The 25,300-nt window shown below is 38.3% G+C and overlaps 2 protein-coding genes across 3 annotated transcripts; both read right to left on the bottom strand.

Annotated features, from left to right (window-relative positions):
- Positions 1-1,013: 1,013 nt before the first annotated feature.
- Positions 1,014-7,413, bottom strand: LOC103704220 (microtubule-associated protein 70-4-like). 2 transcript variants are annotated; one of them, XM_008787421.4, is made up of 11 exons: positions 6,894-7,413; positions 5,073-5,158; positions 4,905-4,970; positions 4,635-4,805; positions 4,380-4,550; positions 4,134-4,289; positions 3,899-4,045; positions 3,501-3,572; positions 2,626-3,408; positions 2,385-2,533; positions 1,014-1,517 (listed from the first exon to the last, which is right to left on the bottom strand). In XM_008787421.4, the coding sequence occupies exons 1-11, from the start codon at positions 6,988-6,990 to the stop codon at positions 1,475-1,477; spliced, it is 1,941 nt and encodes a 646-aa protein (XP_008785643.3). In that variant the 5' UTR covers positions 6,991-7,413; the 3' UTR covers positions 1,014-1,474. The 2 variants fall into 2 exon arrangements, with proteins under 2 accessions (XP_008785643.3, XP_088567404.1); XM_088711278.1 differs by lacking the exon at positions 4,905-4,970 and having other exon boundaries at positions 1,246-1,517.
- A 7,753-nt stretch (positions 7,414-15,166) lies between these two features.
- LOC120113327 (uncharacterized) lies at positions 15,167-15,772 on the bottom strand. The gene has a single exon (XM_039134469.1). The coding sequence runs from the start codon at positions 15,770-15,772 to the stop codon at positions 15,167-15,169; it is 606 nt and encodes a 201-aa protein (XP_038990397.1).
- Between the last annotated feature and the right edge of the window lie 9,528 nt (positions 15,773-25,300).

Raw genomic sequence — 25,300 nt, 5'->3', positions numbered from 1 at the left:
CAATATCATAACTGAATGTTATAGGAAACTTCTGCATGGATAGGTGAATAAACCTTTGCATGCGGACTTTTGCACAAATGTCCAGAAACAGATGGATTGGGAAAAGTAGAAACTCCATCCATCAAGCCCTAACCGAAGAATTCAAGATAAAGGAACTAGAAATTAAAATGCATGTAGCAAAAGATAGACCGGTCTTTGGGCTCTTGTCTTGCTGATATAAATCTAATGATCAAGAGTGTCAATGACTTGCATTGGTGTCCACTAACATACACCATGGGGACAATGGAGATGAAGAGAAATCAAGATGTTTCGTGTAGAATTTAAAAGTTCTTATTGCATTAAAAAATTTTGGTTTTGATATGGGAAAAGGTGCAAGTTATGAACAATACAAAGCAATCAAGAGGAGAGCTAGTGATAGACATGTATTCCGTGCTTAACTATAAAACTAATTACTGATAGGTGGCTATTGGCTAGCATCTAGAAAAGAGACTTTGGTCTTTCTGAGCCACGGGAAGCAAATCGATAGCGAAACGGTTAGTTTTTTCTCCTATTAATTTAAGAAGGTTTGTGAGATGTCCTTAGTTGACCCTATTACTAGTTATTTGCTTGTCTCAAACACTGAACGATGCATCTGCAAGTCGGACCAATTCAAACTGTTCGACTGCAAATATCTCCATGCTGATAGAAGAAGCATATGAAACGTAAGCATTCATCAGTAGAGGCTGTAGAGGCTGACAAGAATTAGTACTACAAGCTCAAGGAAGCTGTATTGTAGCTCCAAAACGCAGTGATCAGATAGCAAGGAGCATCTGTCCTCCAAATTCCAATAGTGCATCTAATTGGTTTTCAGTACACTAACTGCAACTTCTGCCATGAAGGGATACACAGTTTTGATCAACCTTGTGAATGTACACTCTTCAGCATGCATTGATCATCGAAGATAATTGATTCTAAACATTATTCTCTCTTTGTTTTGTTCTTGGTTTGCAGGTAGCGTTCCTCAAAGCAAGATATATCTCAACTTGAGCAAGACCAAGCAAGGAATATGTAAATTGTTCACTTCTGACAAGTATACAGAAGAACTACTTGGTCAGTGATGACAAAGGATTCTTCATCATCTTCCAAATAAGAAAAATAATGCTTTGCAGGATGGAACGTTTACTTAAAAATCCTAATCATTTCACCAAGAGATGTCGGCAGCATTAGCAGCTTCAAGTGCTTGTCGACATCGATCTTAAAAGGCTATTTATAGAAAACAGAATTTGCTTTCATTCCATACTGTGAATATAATTTTCAACATGCATGTCTAAAGTTTTGCAGAGTTGCACTCTCCCTTGCTCCATAAACACAAATTTCTTTAACTAGGAACCATCATATTCTCCCAAGCTGTACCTGAGAACCTCACTGCGTGTGGCTGATGAAAAGAGTATTAAAGCAAATTTAAGTTCCTGCATTTGTAGAGGCTTCTGCAAATTTAAGTTCTTGCATTTGTGGAGGCTTCCTGGTGCTTCACAGCACTGCAAAACCAAATGGCCATGTCATAATTAAAGAAAGCAAAGCAAAGTCAGTCAAATCTAAATGTATAGATCAGTTGCTTAGCAGCAGTATAAGAGTTTCAAGAATTCCATAAAAAGTATGCATTTAAGTATATTGGAATTACCTGACAGTGAATTGGCAGAGTTTCTGAAACATTGTGGTGTCTCCAAATGATTAATTCAAAATTGTGAAATCGCAAATATAAAGGAACACCAAAATATCTCTATGCAAAAAGGATGGGAGTTTCCTTAATTTATGATGTTAGTGCTTCAATTACACTGAAACTGTAAATAAGAGTTAAGAAAAAAATATTTACGTTTGGACTTGGCTACGCTCGAATGGTTCTCCACTCAGATTGGATTAGATCTAGATTGGATGATATTGGCCCCATATTGATGACCTGAGCTATTAGATATCATCTGTTACCTTTAAACAGCTTACACACAAATAGATTATATGATTTGGAGATCACTGGCCTACAGTGATCTAAAAAGTATATATAATTTGATATTATTTAGACTATCTAATATTTTGACCACTTAATGTATAGGCTAGGAATTCCCAAATTATATAAATTTTGGTGTTTAAGAAGTTTATGGCTAGTAGATCACATCCAACTAGTCAAATCAGTGATGTTAGATCCCCATTATCCAATATAGACCTGATTAGATCCAAGTGGGACCTTACTTTGCTACAAATATTTCCTCTAGGAAACATTTCACCTCTCTCTCTCTCTCATTCCCCCTCCCGACAGTACAGGAAACATGTTAATGAAAAAGAGAAGCAAATCAAGATAAAATTTAGTTTAAGCACACTTCAAGAGGCCAATTGGCCAAACAAGTATGTACCTTCTTGAGATGATTGGGGTTTTGCTTCTTGGTTTAGTATCCTCCGACTTCACTGACACTTCCTTTTCTCTGGCTGCCACTTCTCTTCTCATCTTCTTCAACTCCACTTCCATTGCCTTTGTTAGTGCATCAACTTTTTTCTGGAGCAACTGCATAGGAATACAAGCATATGCAATGAAAAAGAAAAAAAGGAAGAAATAAAGTTGTTCAACTTTTCATTATCTAAAACTTTGTTGTTCACCTTGATTTCATCATCCTTAGTGCTCACCAACCGATCTGTCTCCTCATGTGATATTCTTAAGTTGATGACTTCCTTTTTCAGTCTGTCATACAGAAAACCTGATACCATATCTTCGCAGGCATCCTCTGAAACACCCTTGTTCTGTGGCATGATGTCACCAAATCCTTTGGCTGTAACTCCTTGTGGAACCTCTATCTTTCTTTGAATATCAACGTCACAGCCATCTTCCGAACCACCCTTATTTTGTGACCCAATGTCACCACATCCTTTGGCTTTCCCTTCCTGTGAAACCTCTGTTTTTACTTGAATAAAAGCACTAATATTCTGATTAAAGTTAGCGACTCTTTCTGCATTCTCCTTCCCACCGTCATCAAAAAAATTGCTTTTTGGAACCAATAGATTCTTTCTAACCAGTTTTTCTCCGGTACCAAATTTCTTTTTTAAGCTATTTGTTCGTTTGGTATTTCTGTTGGTGACAATGCCTTCTGGTACTGAATTAGGCTGTTGCAAAACTGAGGCAGCAACAGAAGCCCTCGGCTGAGATGTTGATCTCTTTTTTGGGCTCTTAGTGTCGACAGCTTCTGGTACAAAATTAGGCTGCTGTAGCACTGACAGTTTATAGGCAGCAACCGAAGCCCTTGGCTGAGATGTTGATCTCTTTTTTGGTTCCTCATTTGAAAGGCCCCCTAACTTTTTCTCAGAGTTCTCAACTTGCTTTATTGATAAGCTTGCTGCTTGCTTTAGACCTTCTTCCAATGTCTTCAGCCTCAGATTTAGTTTATCCTGTTTGTTATATTTATATGAAATGGAAAGCCTAGAAATAAGTGTAAAACATAAAAGACTAACCAAAAAAGGTGATCTGTAAGATTTCATACTTTGATCTGGGCTTCTGCCTTAGAAGTTCTTTCTGCTACAGCTACCTTATCCCGCAACCGTTGTATCTCCCCCTACAAATGCATCACTATTTAAGTCAAGACATGAAATGTAATTAACATGATAATTCTTATATATCCATAGGTGCAATCAAGACATAATTAGAGTTTCAAATGATAAATGCATGTATGATCTATAGCCATGTTTTTTGCTATATCTCCAAACGATGTTCAAATAGCACTAGTAATTTCTTATGCTTTTGAGAAAAGACCAGGCCTCCTATTTGTTTTCTCTAAAAAGGAACGCACAGAGCACTTGAATTTCATGAAAATAAGGTAAAATACAAGCAGTCAAGCAAACCAGTGAGAATCCTTAGCATTTTGTTCGAGTCAAACAGTACCTGCAAAAATCTTCGCTCTTGCAGCCATTGCTTGACAGGCATGACTTTGTCATTGTCATCCTTCCACTCATTTGCGACCACGGTCGCCACGCGATTTGCTGAAACTCTAGCCCTTGCTAGCTCTCTCTCAAGAGTTCTTTTCTCTTCCTAGAATAGTAGATCATGAATTAATACCCCAAATTAACCTCTGGAGAAAGAATCTGGAGGAAGAATAGATGATGAACTAAATTCTTACATTTAATTCAGCAACCCGGCGCTGATAGTCACGCACAGCATTAGCAGCTGCTCCACCTGCAAGAATAGATTCTTCAAGTTCATGAATGGTTTGAGTAAGCTTCTCCACTTCTACAGTCTTCCGACGATTCGTTTTCTCCAAGAGTTTATTTTCTTCCTGAACCATGATAAAGGCATCCAGAAAGATCAGTGACTTAAGTTCTCCACAGCTTGTCAACCAACAAAAAGGATGCATCTATGGTCATGCCTGGCATATCTCTATTTGCTTGCTCAATTCAATGTTCCGGTTTTGCACAGTCTCCACTATCAATGCTCGTTCAAGAACAGTATGCAAAATGTTTTCTGCTTCAATCAATGCTGCCTCTTTAGACTTCATAATTCGTTCCAGAGCCTTTTTATCCTCTTGAAGTTTTACAATCTGCAGTATAAATCATGAAAGTCATAAAGCCGAAACATCGAGAGATTTTCTTATAGTCGCATTAGAACAACCTAAGCCTCATACCTCATTCTTGTACTTCTTTACATCAGACTCAAGCGGTGCAATAACAGCCTCAACTGGAAGATGTTCCTCATCCTTTTGAGATGAATGAACTCTTCTTAGAGCTGCTTCTGCAGCAAACTGCGCAGCCAAGGCTTCTTTCTTCTCATTGATTACCTTCTTGTTTTCAAGATTCTGCTAAGCGTTATATGTAAGTTGTAAACAAAGAGGCTATCCATCTGAAGTAAACCATGCATATTAACAAATTTGAAACTGAAGAAACACAGAGCACACCTTCTGCTCTAGTTGCTTCTCGGCAGCTCTGAGTTTGCAATCAAGTTTCTTCAATTCATTACTAAGCTGGAAACAATAAAACTCGGAATCATTATTTATTTTTTTTAAAGAAAAAAACCATGATATCCATATGCTATGAACGAAAAAGTTGTTTGGTACATTTGTTACCTCCACTACAGCTTTATCTTTCATAAGTTCTGCCACTTTCAAGGCCTTAATTTCACTGTTGGCGAGTCCCAACTCCCTGTCCTTGTCTGCAATCAAACAAAGAACTTAGACAAGCAAAAGAATTGGAGGTGTGCTTGGCTATGTCAAACTAAGAACTCCTTCTAATGTTAAATATCCAAGTGCATAATTCATAATTCAAATATCTATTGAGACTCTTGATAGTTATTCCAAGTAAGCAGGAGGTGTTCTTAAACTGCAAGAACCTAAACACAACCAATGAGCTGTATTGGGATTTTTAGATCTCTAATTGCCTCTCGTACCCATCTGAACATAAAGTCATATGTCAAGTTATCCCCTCAGTGATTAAAGCTAGCACCACATCAGAAATAGATGACTAGTAAGCCATATTTATCTCTCGGTATAAACAGAATCTAGGCACTTTGACATTCAAAAATTTCATAACCATAAGCTGAAGAGTTTTTATTTTACAACAAAAACTCCACAAAAAGAAATGTTTTTTTTTTTAACTTTCACAAAGCAGATGGCAGACAAAGTGCTTCTATTTCTTGATCTCAGCTATTGAATGAAAATGCTGAAGAGTTCACAAGATATATTACACAAAGAATCTCAAACTTATATGGTCTAATCCAGAATTAATCCAATATATAGTAACGTTTTTGATTAGTTGCCCCAAGCTCCAATTATATCCCTTAAAGTAGGGAAGCAGGAAGACACTATTATACAATTATTTAAAAAAATACGGTGGCTAACAATTTTGCAGCTAAAAGCAATAATAAGAGGAGTCAGAACAAATGCAGCACCAACTGCAGAGAAAAAGAAGAATAAAAGATCGATACATTACAAGAAGAAGCAATACTCATCGTTTTTTCCCCTCTCAAATTTCTTATGCTATAAATCTTTATCCATGTTGTTTAAAATGGAAGAAAAATAATTTTGTCTTTCTGCCATGTCTAATGCCCAAGTAATTATTGCATTGGTATTTCTGCCGTCGTTTCCTGTTAATCACAAGCATCAAGTTTTCGGTTCTGACAAACTACGATGTTTGGATTCTTTTCAGGCTGCTCAGAAGAAATGGGCTAGCAGTGAGGGAGAAATAGATGTTTGATGTTCAAATAAGAGAGAAAATTGAAAAAAAAAAAGAAAAAGAATGAAGTGAGAAGCTGTACAAAGTAAGAAGATTTAACAGTTTTTTTTATTAAAAAAAAAGTCTATTTAGCATTTTTTTTAAGTCTAACTTGTTTTATGATCTTAAATTATGATATCTACTGTATTACATGTAGGTATACATCATTTTCATGGGTAAGTTGGTTATTAATTAACAATAAAAATAAAGATCATAAAGGATGGTTTTCCGTAGGGCAAGGCAGTCCAGTTTTGCTTAAAAAGAATGATGCTCAGGAAGAACAGGAATATGGATATTCTGGCATCCCAATTTGTCTTGGAACATGAATATATACTAAAATTCTTTGACTGAAATTTTGAGCAGTTGTTACGAATTAGATTGTTGTGAAAGAGGAACACAAATCAGAAATTATAAACAGAACACTCTTAATTAGAAAATAGGTGGTATGAAATGAAAACCAGAGCAACTCTCCACCCTTGAAACAGAAAAAAAACAAAATTTTGACGCCATTTAAACTTCACTATGAAAGTAAAAGCCTTTTATTTATTTATTTTTTTGGATAAAAAGGAAGGAAAAGTCGACCCGTTTTATGGTTCTCCATGTGAAAAAGAATACATGAAGCAGAGCTGCCAATATAAAAGAAAAAGCAGAGGAGTCCTCTTTATGCAAAAGTATACCTCTAAGTTGGTCCTCCAATCGATTGAGTTCAATCATAACAGGATCCGGACGGCTCGGAAACATCTCTTTTCCACCAGCTTCGCCCAAGCTACCCATCTTCCTCGAAAGCCTCTGTTCCAGAGTCCCCTGTTTCCTCTGTTCCCCAATTTGTAAGAGAGAAGAAGCCCAACAACCGCACAAGGGGGTTTGGGGGGTTTTTTATGGGATGGATTCTGTGAAGTAGAAGCCATTTTATCAATGAAATTGGACTCCACAGAGAGAGAAGACGCGTTTCGTGGCTAAGAAGAGAGAAGATTTTAAGAGCAAATGAAACGAAAGCCGGCTTTAGCCGGCTGTTTGATAGGTACCAATTTGTTGGTAGGAGGGGGAGCGGGTGGATATGGCAAGCATGGTAAGCCCCACAACGCCACAAAAAGGATGGGTGATGATGGCTCGCTTTGACTGTTGTTTGAGAGAAGATCCTCCCAGGGAGAGCGAGCACAAGAAATAGTGTGCTTTTCACCAAGTACTTTCTGTTTGTACATTTTATCCTCTCATCTTGGCTATGGTTGGTAAGAAAGATAGGTTTTATAATTATTTGATTTATTCAAATAGAAACAGAGATCCCACCATTAGAATCGGGTTAAAAAAAGAAAAAGAAAAAAAATCTTGGATTACGTAGGGGCTCTATAATTTATCCCGCACATTGTCATAATTATTTCCATCGGTAAATCTACAAATGACACATAAATTATTATAGAGGTCCACATTAGATATTGGGCAGATCTTAAGTACTTATATAGAACTAAAGAATTTAAATAATACCTCTCGATTTGTCTTTCTGGATAGGTCTTGAATTGTTATAAATAGTATCAGAGCGGACCTGATCTATAGCACTTATGGATTAGAGGACATTGTAGCACGGGCTCATCTGGATTGACTACGAGATGATTATAGTATTTATGATTAGATTTGTAGTGCCTGAAATTAAATTTGTATGGATTTAAACTTTTAATCTAGCGAGGATGCGTAGGGAGTATGTGAGGATTGTGTGATTCTTTTTTTCTTGCTTAATGCAGGTCAAAATATCAAATGGTGTATCCTCTTTCATTCCTTGATGCGTTGAGACACAAGTTGGAGGCACTTGGACATTCTAATCTAATTTAAGCCTAGGATTATAGGGACTTGTACTTAGGTTAAGCTTGGGATCTTCACCCTTGAATGCTTTTTTTATATATATATACTTTAAAATCCAAGTCATAAGCCTGATTAGAAATCAATGAGATAATTGGAGGCAATATAAATATTATCAGATAGTATGGATATTATCAGATAGTAGCAAACAACTCATCAGGACCAGGGTAATATAATTCCACAAAAAAGCGAGCTTTGGGTTCTTATCTCTTGCCATCAGTAAACCAGGAGCTATTTTAGAGCATCATGTCTCCGACCCATTTCATTGTTTTTTTGAGAAACCGACCAAAAAATAGCTCACATCTGTTTGTAGTCATGTACAGATGATACAGACAGGATTGTTCTTTGAAGGCTGAAGTGGCTTGAAAGATATTATTAGAAAATAGACAAATCTCCCTTCTTTGCTTGAAAGATTGGCTCATAACATCAGGGTTGCTTTCCTTGGGACACCTTGCCATTTGGCCTTTGTTGTTTTGTTTTGTCTTTGTTTTGTAAAGGCGACAAAGGAAAGGCTCCATCACTCACCAACACCACAATAGAGAGTTGGAGACCATCACAATCTTTCCATCAACGTCACTAAATTTAGCGATCTTCCTTTATAGAATAGATTTTGGAACAAAGAATTTAATGCAAGCCAATGAGACGAAGATTGTCCAAGTTTTTATCATTGGTGGTAGGTGAGCTCGAGCTATGCTAAGTATACTAAAATTTCGATCTTCTTGGAAAAGATTCACATCCATCAGCACATCATGGAACAGTATCGACATCAAATGAACTCTTTTTTTTTTTTTTTGTTGTCAAGGAAGAAATTTGTAGCCAAAAGGCTTGATTTTCATTAGCTACGATGACATGCTTATATACACTTCATATGGGATCAATATCCCTACTTCAAAGGGATCAATATCTTTACATTAAAGGAATAATATGATCTGTCATCAGGGATCACGACGCCAGACTCGTGGCGGCAGGCGGGCAGAGGATTTTTGACTCGTCAGTAGTGACCGCTGAGCTTTGGGCGGCCTAGGAGGGTGTCTCCTATGCGAGGCGGGTATTGGGTGCGGGTCGCATCCTCCTCGAGAGAGATTCGACCACGGTGATCGAGTGGATTCAACGACGGAGGTGCTCAGCTGAGAACCAGCCGTTGTTCCATGATATTCGTAGAGCACTAGGGAAAGCTGACTCCTACCAGGCCACGCACGTATATCGAAAGGCGAACGGTACTGCAGACTGAGTTGCTTCCACTCTCATCACGGCTCATCACTAGGAAGGCTTTTTCTAGCTAGACCACGGGGCTGTGCCTATGCCTTTATGCAATATTTTGTTTTCTGATTTTGTTGACTATTTTTACACCCGTCAGGTGTGAGCCGCCGATGTACCAAAAAAAAAAAAAGAAAAGAAATGATACGATCCATACAACAAAAAAAAAACTCTACAAATATGTACATCATTAGCAAAATCAAGAAATGATTTCCATCACATAGGATTATATAGCCGGTGACATCTGCCAAACCCGGTTGCATCGTCGGCTGAGGAAATCAAGGAATTATTTCCATCACTTTTTTTTTTCTTGAGAAGATAATTTTCTTAAGGTTGATTCTTTGATAATAAGAACGTGCATCATTCATAGAAGCTCATAGATAGTAAGGTAGGTGAGGAGAGTGACATTTTGGGTGGCAAGGGAAGGGTAATTTAGGTGGCTCTGAATCTAGAAGCTGAAATCTGTGGAGATGAAGTGGACACGGCATGATCGTTGCCACATATCAACAGCGAATATCATGGGTTGGTAAAATAGGTGCTAATGGCTAAAACCACAGGCATCGATCATTATCCATGGAACAACAAATAAGCTGAGTGATTAAAATTCAGAATGGGACAATCCAGTGTTCATTTCTTCATCAGTAAATTTAAATCTGTCAAAAAGTATATAAAGATACTTACATCGTTAAGAAAGAAGTGGTGTATAAAAATAATTAATGTAGCAAAATGTAATTAAAGGAAAGCTTTTCACGAGCCTTTCTACATCATAGAATCCGGAAAAGTTCATGTTAGATTCCAGTATGAGCATATCCATATATCTATCCATGGTTGGTGATAAGACTACTTGGATTAGCAATTTCTTAAGCACAACTGCTAAGTTGCTGAATTTTGCGGTTTGCAGCATGCCAACATCCCTGTTTTGGTGCTCGCTGCAACTTTAGTTTGCCATTAAACCGTGGCTGTGGGTGCTCTTGCTGTGACGTGCTGACATTTATTACCAGTCTTCATTACCCACACAGCAATTCAGCCTGAACCAATGCAATGAAGTAGAAGGGATGGACGCTTTAAAAAGGAGATTAAAATCACATATAAGATTGTTCAGCTTGTTGCATAATTTAATTAATCTACTTACAGATTACTATCTTTTGTAAAAAAAAAAATTGTTGTTTTTCTGTGTTTTTCTTTCTTGCAAATTCTTTATAAAACAGTTTCTGTAAACTCAAACCTTTTTTAATAAAGACCGGGTGGCTTTGCCTCCCTCTTCATCAAAAAAATTAAAAAGAAGACATCAGCATCCATCAACCTTCGTCACCACTGAGTATTCTCCCAGGACTTCAATCTCTTTGCCACCTTCTTGATTATTCTTTTGTTCCTTCTGACTTCAGTCCTCCTCAAAGGGGAGCCTTCATGTTTCCTCTTTAATTATTTTTCAAGCAAGCTTGATTGACAGTGATGATAGGATGTTCCATTCTTCGATCTCATTTTTGTTGATGAGAAAAATGATGATAGATAAGATCTTTCTAAAATTAGAGAACTTGAGACTGGTTAATTACAGTAAGAGAATTAAACATTACAATCCGCAAGTATGCTGGGTACTCTGATCCTGTTAAATCATAGTGGCTGCATGCATCCTGGTCTTAATAACTAATCTACTTTCTGATGATTTTGTTAATGATGCTGTCTGAATCCGATGCATATATAACATAATTTTCGAATGAGATCTGTTGCACTTATATGTTGTAATAGAAATTAAATGAAGCATTCAGTGGTTCAGCATAAATTTCATGACTGTAAATGTCACAACCTGTTTTGAAATCTAGTCAAGAAGTACAAAAAATGTTTTCTGGGACATGGAGAAGCACAGATTAATAAGCTAATAATTCGTCGTATAAAGATAAGAAGGCATCAACATTTGTCTATAAGTTTCTCAAAGTCAACTGAAATAAAATGATCCGAACACTAAAGAGGTATTTTCTACTTTGGCTGGACATACCACATCTTCCTTCCAACTTTATACATCCAAAACCAGAAGTATCTTTGAAGAGCAGAGAAACTACACCGGCAAAATCTAAACTTTTGGTACTAAAATTTTAATTGAATTTGAATAAATTTGGAGTCTTGGCCTAGAGAGGACTTAAGGACTTAAATAAGAGAAGTACGTGAGGATCTATACTAGCATATATTTAGTCTCACATCGGTTATACACTGGATAGATCTTGGATACTTATGTAGGGCTAAAGAACCTAAATAACACCTTCCGATTATACCTTTTCGATATGTTTAGTCCTAAATGAAATAAAATGATAAATAAAAACAATACCATTTGTCACTCCTAAAAAAAGATTAGAAAGTTTGAATAAAATGTCGAGTACGGATGATAAATGTAAATAAGGTAAACATTTCCAAATAAAAGAGTAAAAGTGAAGAAAATATGTACGTAGTAGCAGATTTTATAGGTGGACAAGCATTGCTCCGTAACTCCTAAACTTAGAATCATACTCGTTCTATACTCTAGACTACTGGGTTATGTACCTGTCATGGAGCTTAGATTCGATAATGAATTTCCTAATGAGACCATAAAGTTATATATAAATACATTGAACAGGTCAGAATTGCATATATAGAATTGACTAGCTGTTTAGATAGGTAAACAGCAGAGAATGCAATAGCTGAGGGGAAGGAGCAATGATTCAGAAAGATCTGGCTAATCCTCTCTTATAGGGAAAAAATGGCATCTCTACATACTTTGAGGATTCAGATTACCTACTTAGGCCCTGTTTGGATATTTCTATAGGATTATCGGGCTTATCCCATTCAGCATATATCTTTTTAATAATGTGCACGGATTATGTCTAATATTACGAATATGAGAAAAAGATCTAGTGAGGTCATTTTTTTCTTCTCATAGGATTCAGACGGGCCTACTCTAGAAAAATTCCCGTAAATACTATGACATGGGCCTTGCCTAACTTGTGTTCCAGTGAATCATGTTGGATTGCACGGAGTTATCCAAGCAAGCCCTTAATTTATTTTTAGAAATCAACAAAATGCATTCTATATCCCTATTATAATCCGAAGTTGTTGCATTTTGGTACATGAGCCTTATTTCTCCAAAAAAGAAGAGTGACATGTGCATTTTCCTCGTATCTAAATGTCACGCCTCAAATCCGGATCATGACACGGCCGTGCTATTGCTATCTTATGCACACAATAACACGAAGCCACATAAAATTTCATAATAAAAATAAATAGTTTCATTTACTAATGTCATAATATTATTGAAGAAGTTGGAACAGTACAGAGCTTCTAAAATCTGATTATTACATAACATTTTCAATTACCCCAACCCTGAATAACATCAAGCTCCCTGCTCCTAGTGGTCTTATTCATCTGTAGGAAAAAGTAGATAAAAAGGTATGAGCTACACAGCTCAGTAAGTAACCAGGTACTGTCTTATTGGATCAAGTACAATTATGCCAATGCAGTGATTAAAAAGCCAACAGTTGTAGTAAAATAAAACATTTATATATGATATACACAAATCAGGTCATAAAGCAATGCATGTTCTATCCATAAAAGTTCATAATCATGATAATGCAAGTCATATAAAAATATTGCCATTTATCCATACTTTATAAAACATACTCTCAGACGGATATGCTGCTATGGTCACTATAATCCCATGACAGGGCCTGTTAATCTTAGTCGACTAATTCTGTTATTCGTTACCAACTTTAACCCGTTGGCAGAGGGCCTGTTATTCTTTGGATGCTAGCTCCAGGGTGTCGACTAGCCTCTATTTCTAGAGGTGGTCATAGCTATCTGAGAGTTCATAAATCATATTCTCTTTCTTTCATAAATCATAATCATCATAAATAGGTTTGAAAATGATAAATGGCATTATATAATTTAAAATGCATAAACATGCCTCAAATATCATTTTTCATACAGTCTAACATAATCATAATTTCATAACTCATACACCATCAAATATTCATGAAGGATGCTCTTTAATCAAATTCATGAATTACATGCAATCATATACTTAATCCTAATTTTGAGAAAAATATATCATAACCAATACATTTTTATAATTGTAAATAAACAGTAATTTAAAAACTTTAAGATCAGTGCCAAGGTTACTTACAGCAATATGCTTGCCAATTTCTTACGTCCGAGTGACAAATCCTTGATCACCTAAATAAATCACATAGGGGTCACATTATTCTCTATTTATTTCATAATTTTCTAATTTATCATAACATGAATTTACTTGCTTGGATCTCAAGTCCAATTTACCTAATTTAGAGCCCTTGGACTCAATTTAGAACCAGATTGGGTTCATGTAGGTCAATTGGGTCTTTAATTAAAGAATTGGGCTCGGTTCTTAATTGGGTCTAGCCCTTTCGGGTCAATTTAGTCTTCTGATTAGGTTATTGGGCTCAATTTCAAGTCCAATTAGATTTAATTTTGGTCCAGGGTCAATGTGGCTGATTTAGGCTTGAGTCAGGGTCAACCCGAAGTCAATTTGGTCTCAATTTAGTTAAACTGATTTTGAATTTGGCTTGATTCATATTCAATTTGGGTCTGCCGAGACTAACTCAGCTTGATTGGGTTCAGACCAACTCAATTAGGCTTAATTTGGTTCGGATTTAACCCAATTCACAGTTTGGGTTCGTTCAGACTTAGCCCATTCTGATTGGGCTCGGGTTTAGACAAATTTGGCTAAACCCATTTTTCTTTTCTTTTATTTGGGCCTAACAGATTCGGACCCGAACTCGGATCCGACCCGTTAAGTCGGACCCGTTAAGGGTCTTTTTCTTTTTCTTTTTTTTCCTTTTCTTTTCTTTTCTTTTTCTTTTCTTTTTCTTCTTTTCTTCTTTTTCTTTTCTTCCTTCCCGAACCTTCTTCTCCCTTTTCTTTTTTTTTTTTTTCTTCTTTCTTTTTCTTCTCCTTCTCTTCTCTTCTCCCGATTTCTCCTTCCCCCTTTCTTCCCATTTCTTCTCCCGTGGAGGGAGGAGGGCGAGCTCGGGAGGCTTGGGAAGAACGGGCAGCGGCCGATGGCGCCCGGCGGCCAGCCTGCGGCGCCCACGGCCACACCCGCAGCCGTGCCCGTGGTCGTGCTCGGGGGCGCATCGGCGGCCCGCGGCCGCGTCTGCATCCCGCTGCCGGCGACCCGCGGCCCACGACCGAGACCGGCGCCCGCGGTTGCGGATCAACCACCAGTAAGTTTTTTTTTTTTTCTTCTCCCGCGGACGGGAAATCTGGCTCGGGGAGGGCCCGAGCCGCAGCCGGCGGCGCTCCCCGGCACCGGCCGCCCTTGCGGCCGCCGCAGCTTACGGCCTCTCTTGCCGCCGCGGCTTGCGGCCGACGCAGCTTGCGGCCATCGCAGCCGGCGCCCGCCGCCATCTTCCTTCCCCCTTCTTTTTTTTTATTTGATTTAATTTCTAAACTAGATATACAAAGAATAACTATGAGTAAGGGCATTACCTGCTTGAAGAAGAACGTCCGCCTCCTACTCCGGCAACGCGGCCCTTTACTCCGGCGGCGTGGGTCTAACACCGGGTCCTGCCAATCAGAGAGGATTGTGAGAGAGGGAGACAAACAGTGGAGAAGGAGGATGAACGGGTGGTGAAATGGTAGCCGATCGGGGCTTCTTGTAGCCTCGATCACTGGGAAGGCGGACGGTTGTAACCGCCCACCATCAGGCGTTACGAACGCCTGCACGATGGTGTAATGCCCTCCCCCCCTCCGTTTCTCTTGCAAGTGGGGCGGTTATCACATTCTCTCCTTCTTATTAGAATTTCGTCCTCGAAATTTACATACCTGTATTCTCAAAGAGTTACGGATGTCTTGCTCGCATATCCTCCTCAAGTTCCCATGTGGCCTCTCTCTCCGAATGGTTGCTCCACTGAACTTTCACATAGGGGATGATACGTCGCCTCAGGACCTGCTCCTTATGATCAATGATGCGTAAAGGATACTCTTCATAAATCAGGTCTCTATCAATCTGCAGGGGCTCGTGCTGTACTATATGGCTGGGATCAGGAATGTATCTCCGTAGAAGAGAAACGTGAAAGACATTATGCACACTGGATAACTCTGGTAGCAAAGCTAGTTTGTAAGCAACCTCCCCTACTCTGGAAAGAATCTCAAAGGGTCCAATGTAGCGAGGATTTAATTTACTATGTCTTCCAAATCTTGTAACACCTTTCGAGGGTGAAACTTTTAATACAAAGTCCCCCTCCTGAAATTTCACTTCTCTTCTTTTCTTATCTGCCCAGCTTTTCTGTCTATCTTGAGCTGCCTTGAGCCTTTTCCTGATCAGTAGAATCTTCTCCCTAGCACTCTGAACTAATTCAAGGCCCAACAACTTCTTCTCTCCAACATCATCCCAATGTAAAGGAGACCGACATTTTCTTCCATACAGGGCTTCATAAGGTGCCATGTGGATGCTAGAATGATAACTATTATTGTAAGCAAACTCCACTAGTGATATATGATCAACCCATGCAAGCACTAGGTAGAAGGCATGCATACACATGCAAGCACCTATGTATGTTACTAAATGCTCGTTCAAATGGATAATTAGGTTATCCATCACCAGACCATAAGATTTTTATCTTAAAACCTAACTGGAACATTGAAAATGCAATAGCCAACTACACTTGCATATGGAGCACGTTTCAGAGCACTAAAAATGCTAGGTTCACAACCAGGTTGGGTCTGGAGTGAACGAGTATGGCTTGGCTAATTAGGTCGAGGTTGGCTCGATTGAAAGTTTTCTGAATGCATTCGGGTTATCAGGACTGCATAGGATCAAGCATGATCCCATCCCAGCCAAACATATTTAGGGTTTTTTTTTGGTACAACGGCGACTCACACACAACGGATGTGAGTGCAGCCTATAAGATCAAGGAAGATAAGAGAATACAGAGGAGACGGAACCAAAGAGTGGTCGTCCCAAATGAAATCCTCGGAATGCTGAGCCGCAAAGGAAGCCACCCAATCTGTCGTACTGTTTGCCTCCCTGTAGGCATGGGTAGCTAGCTGGGAGGCGCACTCCCCCAAAAGTCGGTAGATATTGTATATCATCCCACATGAGGCATGCTCCCGATTCTGAATCCACTCGATCACCGTGGCTAAATTTCTCTTTAGAACGATACAATCTATGCCCAATACTTGCCTCGCATAGGAGACACCCTCACACGCAGCTTTGGCTTCAGCACCGATCATAATCTACTTAAAGATCCGTTGGCTGCCTCCAGTCTGACCCCCTGGTGCCTGAGAAACATATTTAGGTTTGATTCGTTATATGTATCAAATGAGGGAAACTAAAAACTATGCGGAGAACTAATGTACCACAATATCTATAATTTATTAATTTTTTGATGCCATAACGCTGGCTCTATGAATAATTCTTCGCTTCTATTCCAAAACTATGAAACTACATAGGATTCTGCGTCCTCTTCTCCTCCAAAACTTAGCCTTGGAGGAATCTATCATGCCTATATCATCAATTCACGACTTTGACTCGCAAAGGAAACGTGAACTTGACTCTGTCCTCATCTGGCATCACGACAACTCAGGGTACGTTACACCCTTGGAGCAGCACAAATTTCCTTGTTTACTTGTTCTCATCTCCTGTCGTTTATCCAGAATGGCATTGGCATATATTAAGCTCTTTATATTTACAAATATTCCGCAGACCAGCAGACCCTGATGACATGTGTTGCCTCCAGGATAGGGCAAAGCAAGAGAGAGTTGGTATTGGAAGGTGACTGGAACCTGCCACCCACCTAGTTGCCGAGTTACGGTCACCTCCGTAGGGGTAATTTACACGCTACCCTAGGTTTCATCTCCGGACTAAGAATATGCCATAAGAACACAGTGTTGTACTGTCGTGGAGAATCGTGAAAATACGGAGCTTTACATACAAACTTTGTTGATGATTTTCTTTTTTTAATGAAATAGGGACGAACTTCTTGGAAGTTTAGATTTTATACTATGATATAATATTTTCTTTTAACATCTTCAAAAAATTACATGACTTGGGAAAAAATGGCATGCGTTATATAATCCACATTTTGGAAGTTGGTAATATCTACTTGTCTTTCAAATTATGGATTAGTCCTTAGCACAAGTTGTTTAATTATGATTCAGATCATTTTATGGACATTTTTTATGCCAAAAATGAAGAATTTGTTGGTTAACTAATTAACTATTCGGTTAAGTTATGTTTGGTTACAAAGAGATTAATGGGAAAGGAAGAGGAAAAGCAAGATTTTTCCATGAAGATGGAAAATTTTTCAAAAAATATATATATATACAAGTTCCAAAAATCAGCAATTTTCTCATGAAACAAATAAATTAAGAAATACAGTTTTCATAAAAAGCGAGTTTTTAAGTAGCATCCTTGTATTCAAACATATCCTTAGCAAATGCAACAATTACTTTTTTTTTGTAGAAGATCCAAAATTTCGGTCTTGCTTTCTGGACCCAATCAAGATCCAAGAGTATGCATTAGCTTCAGGTCCACAAAGGTTGTAGTCATGATTTTTTTCCAAATTATCTTAAACAAGTCAAGTTTGGTGAGGTTGTGTGAATTTAGATGGCTCCAATTTGGCTAAACCAAATTAACCAATGGATATTCCACTCAAGAAATCTCAGAGTTTAGAACTTATAATTAATAGTTAGAAGTGGATTATCGAATTGGGCTTTACCATTTGCAATAGCTCCAAGGAGCCTCCCAAAAGGTAAAAAGGAAATGAAAAAAAAAAGGTAATAGAAAGTAGAAACCCACGTTTGGGACAGTGGATCAGGTAAAAAAGCACACTTCAACTGCTCATATTTCCAGTGGTAATCACAATAGTTGAATGAGTACCAAGCCATGATTCTTGATGCCACAAAAATCAGAGTGTATCTAGTCTGATCTTTTAATTGATGAAGGGGGAGGCAAAGCTATCCGGCCATTATTAGAAAAGAAAAAATTTACTGAAACTATTTATAAAGAATTTGTAAGAAAAAAATATAAAGGAGTGATAATTTTTTTTGTAAAAAATAGTGGTGACAAGTTAAGCTATTCAACAAGCTGAACGATCTCAGTGATTTGAAAGATCTTTATATTTTCAGCGTACAACTATATGTGCTCTGTATCCTCATGTAAATCAGCTTTTTACTACAAGATAGATCGACGCCTTTTAACACGCGTCATCAAGTTATAAATGATCAACATTACTAGCCTTACAAATAAAGGTTTGAAAGGAAAAAAATTCCAGCACTTCTCTGCTCTATTCACCCATTTATATCATACCATAACTAATTGTCGAGCCTCCATTCTCCACTCTCTCTTCACGCTCTCAATAAATTCCTCAAACCTTCCATTCAGTTCTTCAATATCAGCATCTCTCATGTCATCCACACCCACAAGTTCCATTGCTTCCTCATCTCCTCCTCCTCCTATCAAAACTAGCTCCAAAGCATTGCCACTCTCCACTATAGCCTTCTCCTCCACAACATGCGCTTTTATCCCTGTAGCAGCCATTCCCTCATCTCTTCTTCCTTCTATCATAACTAACTCTGAAGACTGACCACTCGCTGTTGTTTCCTTGGCAACATCTGCTTCAATCTCCATAGTTTCAGGCTTCGGCGGCCATCGATGATCTCCCTTCCTCGCAAGGAGTTCATCATATGGTTTGTTAACCGGGGAGCTACAATGACCGAGCAAGCCAGAGTCTTTGGCTAAGAATAATAGAATGGCATTGAAAAAGAGGAAGATGGCTTTCCTGTTGATGAAGCAGTCGAGGTTGTTGAGAAAAGCTGTGGTGGAGGAGAGATTAATGTTGTGGAGGCATGAAGGGTAGTTGGAGAGCAGGAAAGAGAGGATGGAGAGGAGGATGACGACTTGGAGGGCTCTCTCTAATGGCTTTGGCTCCCTTGCTTTGGTGATGGCTTGAAGCTTCTTAGGTTGCTCTATGGGATCCCTCCCCATTTCTCTATCAATCTCTTTGTATTGCGAAGAGAAGGGAATGCGATGGATTGTGGGGAAAATCCTATTTATTCTCATGATTGGCAGGAAATTTCCAACCATGTCCTTGGCTCTGCCGATAGGTCAGTCGTTGGGCTCAGCACAGCATTTGGAGTCATCTGCTAAGTTGGTGTCCCATCACTGATGGGGCCCATACCTCAATTAAATATAAATGCGTGAAGGCCAAGGAAGCTTTTAGGGGCCGTATAATTGAAGGGAGGGCGAAGTAGAGATGGAAGATGCGATCCACAATCCAAGTTTGACCCCGAGTCAATGAGTCAGTCAACGACTCTCGGAGTTGTCCCGGTCCAAGTCTTTAATTAGCAAAACGGAAGTGGGGACCATTGAATTTTTACAATGGCAGCTGGTAAAGGATTCTCGTTGACTGATTAGGATTGTGGAAATCTAATTTGTTGGGTCGCAAGTTGGCCAACGTGAACTCGACCACTGCATGACTACGCATCTATCATTCATGCGAACCCTATTACATGATTTGAGTTTTACGAAAATCTAGTTTTGGATGATAGCTCGTAGCTTAGCTAGTTGACTGGTTAGGATTGTGGAAATCTAATTTGTTGGGTCGCAAGTTGGCCAGCATGAACTCGACCACTGCATGACTACACATCTATCATTCATGCGAACCCTATTACATGATTTGAGTTTTATGAAAATCTAGTTTTTAGGTAAGAGGTTTCAAGTTCAATCCTAGATGGTGATGAACAACCGCCTTGTTAAATAAAAACCAAGGTTTGGAAAATTCTTTTGCTCATGTATGTATGTTTTATATTAGATAGAGATTAATTAGGACTTTCAACGTTCATGTGGTACATATCCAAACAACTAACACTGTAGCCTAGTCGTTTGAACCTTGAAAGGTGCTTCTCCAAATGCTTAAGATGATAAAATTAATTCCAAAAGACCTAGTTGGAGGGAAGGGAATGGACCGCTGGAGCTAACAAATGGTCAGGAAATGCGACGCGTCTCGCTCAAGTTTTTCCTTCCCAAGGGTCAAGTAGTTGTCGGGCATTTTCCACAGCTTTGGCCGTCCAAGTATCGAGAACTTCTGGACTCTTTCCCATGTGCTCATGGGGTCGTTTCCATCAAAGACCATGACCCAAATGCCAGAATTTTGGCGTTATTTCCTTTTGTGAGCAAAAGGAGCAAATCTTTCAAATGCATGTGCTCATGGGGTCGTTTCCATATAAAAGACCATGATCCAGATGAAACTATATCACCTCCTACCATTAGAGGACATACATACATGCATACATACATACATACATAGATACATCAGTTCATACTATCAGAGGACCATATGTACATATATGCATACATATATATCAACTCTTACTGTCAGAGGACCATAGGGGACTACCTGAAATTAGAATTTCACCCAATTGATCATAATTTATCCACTACCCCCTTGAAATACCTCCACCTCTAGGAGTCAAACTCGGTCAGGTTGTATCTTTCGCACGATATCGATCGAAGCTTTGTGCAGCAGATGAGAGCAGATTTTGCCGATTTTGCAGAAATCCATAAAATTCTTCACTCCAATCACTTTCTTTCATCTGCTGCATAGTGAAAAAAAAAAAAGGTGAACCATTCTTTCATGCCAAAGATGCAATCCGAACCCAAACCTACCTGGTGACAAAAATTTGTGACCAGTCGAACCAGATACCAATAGGCCCCCCTTGATATTACCTAGGTTAGTCTGTATTGAAATTTAAAGAGCTGCTCCTGTGCTTTTGTGCCATGTACTGAGGAGTTTCTTGAATCCCATCTAATATAATATCTAGAGGAGAAGATGTTTGCTGCCATCTTTTCCATTTACATGCATACATATATTGCTAATTTTTAAAATTTATTAGACAAACACACAATTTTACTGCTAGTATACATTCAAAATAAAACATGAATAATGTATCCATTGTTATGAGATGGTGAAAGATTCCTATTAGAATGAATGCTTAGAATTATTCTCCTCTAATCAAAATTATAATTAAGAAGACACCAAGAACTAGAGAACACAAAGTTCTCTAGTAGAAATACAAAAAGAGAAGGGAAAAAAGTCAGGTTCAACTTCCGACCGCTCTCTCTTCCCCTTCCCACCGCCTAACCAAGCAGCTATGAATATATATCTCCAATTAAATCAAACAAATTTGGTCGGAATAAAAATTCATCCTCTTCTCCTAATCTTGTTTGGAGAACTTCAAAATAAATCCTAATAGAAAAGCTCCCGTGTTTAGTGATAAGAGTGGCTACCTTTCCCTTGATTTCTATATTGAGCTACGTGTAACAATGAGTCAGGACTGATGCAACTCCGGGTCCACAAACTATAACACAGCCATATATAATAAGAAGAAAAAGAAATTAAAAATCGCGTACGCTTCCAATTATGCCAACCACCCCCAATCCAATTTGCATCTCTATGCCTTAATGTCTCTGTTCAGACCATGGATTGATCCTTTGCAACAATCATTGTAAGCAGTTCTTCCAATTGAGATACATAATAAATTTTTTTATTTAGCTATGAAACGCTTAACCCTCAGCTAGTTCACTTATAATTTATGCCAACAGCTAAATAAATTAGGGGGATTCAAGCTGCTTTCAGCTTCACAATGAGGCAATGTTTTCTGTACCACAAAATGAAAGAGAGAGAAAATCTAATGGAACACTGACTTGGCCAGCACTCTCCTATAAATCAGAGCTGGAGTGCAGTAAGATGGTGGTGAACAAAGAGAATAATTTTTTATTCAGGCAGGCAGATTTGTTCCAAATTTATATCATAATTCTTATCACGAAGAAAAGATTTCATTAGCTCCAAGTGCAGAACTCGAATGCCACATTTACAGAATATCTTCACCCAAGGAAAGATTTCAATCACTCCGAGGACTGGATTTGAAACGCCCTCTTTGCAGAATAGCTTCACCTAAGCAAACTTGGGAAGGTTTTGCTGAAACAAAAGATAAGCTAACAAAACTAGGATGGGACTTAAGGTGAATTCAAGCTTGAGCTTGGAACCGACAGTATCCAAAAAAGATGAAAGATTGTTATAAACATGGCAATATACTTACGAGTTAATTGCACCTAATGGTTTTGCCTCTCAGTCTGAGGACTCCTTAATAGTTGATTCCAAGTTCGAACAAGGAATACATGTTCCATTGATCAACACCCCGGACTTTATGAATCTCATATACCTTTCTTCTTCAAAGAACAAAATGGTTCGAAGAAATTGGAGAGAACGAGCATTATATATCTGTAGAAAGCCCAACTAAAGGTTTAATATAGATACACAGCTTGACGTAAACATTAATATTCCCCAATAACACATATTTACACTACACAAGTACAAGGAGCTTACCCCTTAGAGACCTTATTAATGAACAAACTCCATCCATCTCTTGGCTCAAGGGATACATATACATATCAACAAACTCCATTCATCTCGCTCTTGTTTAAGCAGAGATCTATTGGCCAAAGGAGCCTAGAGAAGCCAACTTAGCGTTGGCTAGGCCACAAGAAGGCCCCCATGGCATATGCCCTCTTCTCCTCAAGGGGTCCATCAAAAGACAAACCGTACTCCCTTAGCAGCAGATCCAACCTCCAGTCCTCCATTTTATCATAGTCCTCCTTATTGTAGCGGGGGTAGTGGAGTGGCACTTGAAAACTAGAGCTCAAACTCTGATTCCTTCCACTCACTGAGCTCTCGCTATCTCCATCAGGGCAGCTAAGCATCTTCCCTTGGTCCACTTTGTCTTCTTTTGGATACTCCTTGGTTGGGTGTCCAACTATTTGGGTACTAGTTGCTCGGAGGAACCATTGGAGAGCCATCTCTTTTTATCTTCTTCGAGTCAAAGGGAGAGAGGGGGAAGGATGGAGGAGAAAGTTTATGTTGCTTTGAAAGGAGGCAAAGCTACTTATAAACTCAAAAATAGGCAATTAGGTGTGACTCAACAATAACAAGTGCATGGCTTGCACGCATGCAACGAGTAACAACGAACTTCCACAAACTAGTTGTGTTTCATTGGCCATTATGTGAGTGGGGGACAACTTTTTTTGCTGGGAAATTTTGATCATGGAAGATCTCTTGATGGCAGTTTTGACCATCCTATGAAAATCCCAGTATCTATCACCAGTCACTGTATAATTATATATATGACAACTCTAACAGATGTCCCCTAGGTTGCAATTTTAATAATGCTAAGATAAGCTTTGTTATAATTGTAAGTCACTATAGTATTAAATATCGGAGCCATTTGTCTTACTAAGGCATGCTTTTAAAGTCGCGTACAAAGATAAGCATGAAGTTATGTCTAACTGCATTTGATTCAATTATTGCATTCGAGTGGAGCTCACTGTATGAGTGCTAGTTTAGGTGCACCATATTTGGAGCAGTTGAAGGGGTTGAATGCTATGGCAATGTTTTCTCAGAGGAAGGCCAAGTGTGTAATTGATGTGCCACCTCTATCCTGTGAAGGGACTAAAAAGAGATTTCCACAAGGACTAAGAATACTATTGGGTTGTTCTTTCAGTTTGTCTTGTTCAGTCTCCATTCGCTCTTCCTCAATGAATTTATTTTGCTTAGGATAGATGCGAAAGTTTATACTAATTAATAAAAAAAAAAATCATCCTGGTGCGCGAGGTTTCCACCACTGCAAGACTAGATTAAATATTTTAATTTATTAAGATGTATGAGACAAATAACATGAAAATTGGTAAGAAGAATGTGATTTTGAAGTTCTAGCATATGCAAACTCATTAATCATAGAATTCCTAATTCATTGATCTTTTTATATTATTGTAGTAAACTGTGTTATGGTCTTATGGACCCATCCAATTCATACTAGTTTATTGTTCATCAACTATTAGCAAATAAGGTAGCCATTAATTAAGAATGCCAATATGATATGCCCTGCTAGATGAAGTTGTTTAGAAAGTAGTTATTTTTTGTATATTTTTTTATTTGAAGTCCTTTTAAGATGAAGCTCTTTATTTCTTCAACTCTAATAATGAAATTTAGAGCTAACTACTAAATTATCCTTCACGTAGAACCTATGGATAATAAGTTTCCACCAGCCATTTTGTGGTGGGTTCCATTAAATCCGGCCCCATCCCCTTTCTATTCTTTCATTAATCTAGGTGCAGGACCTTCATTACTTCTTGGCGCTTGGTATTACCTCCTTTATTCCAGTGATGGCCCCATTAAAAATCTTACCTTGTTTTTCCAAAAAACTTTTCATTCTTCAAATTGCTCGAATGTATTTAGTTGGAACTACTTTCATGGTCAAAACCTTGTGGGGGGGGGGGGGAGAACAATGGGCAAAAATATTATCAATGCATATAGATGATGTCAAGAATCTATTCCCATAGAAAAAATTGATGAAGATTGAGTGGTGTCATTGTTTATCAAATTGTGATCGGCATTCTAATTGTTAAAAGGGACTAAGCTCATGCTCTGATAAGATAATCATGCTTAGCAGTACTGAATGAAAGAGGAGGAATTGTGGTCTCCTTTTCCTTAGGGAGAAAAAAGTTATTTAAAACACTACTCAAATTTAAAATGGTAGGTCAAAAAAGGAACCGTCTCCTCTACTCACAATAGGTCCTTATAATAGTCTGAGACAACCCATTAATGTAACTAAGGAATGTATTTAAAATAGCAGCGGTAGCAGTTAATTACTTACTATCTTGTTATACGGCACGGCACCGGAGATATATAAGGTGATAACTTTGGTTGGAAGGGTAGAAATTTTTAGATGGTAGAGCTAAGATTAATGTTGGACCTTTAGCTTCTCCTTGGCAATAGGGTGCATTATATCTCGCTCCATGTGAAGTAGATACAATAAAGGCTCATTTGGTTCCCAGAAAAAAAATACTAAAATATTTTTTTTGAATACTTGATGTCTGGATATATGATATTTAGAAAAATATTTTTTACATATCTAG

Source organism: Phoenix dactylifera, chromosome 15 (assembly GCF_051530095.1).
Source record: "Phoenix dactylifera cultivar Ajwa chromosome 15, Ajwa_hap1_PhDact_Kaust_v1.1, whole genome shotgun sequence".
NCBI lineage: Eukaryota > Viridiplantae > Streptophyta > Magnoliopsida > Arecales > Arecaceae > Phoenix > Phoenix dactylifera.
Note: the sequence above shows the minus strand (reverse complement) of the source record. Positions and strands in the feature narration are given on the sequence as shown.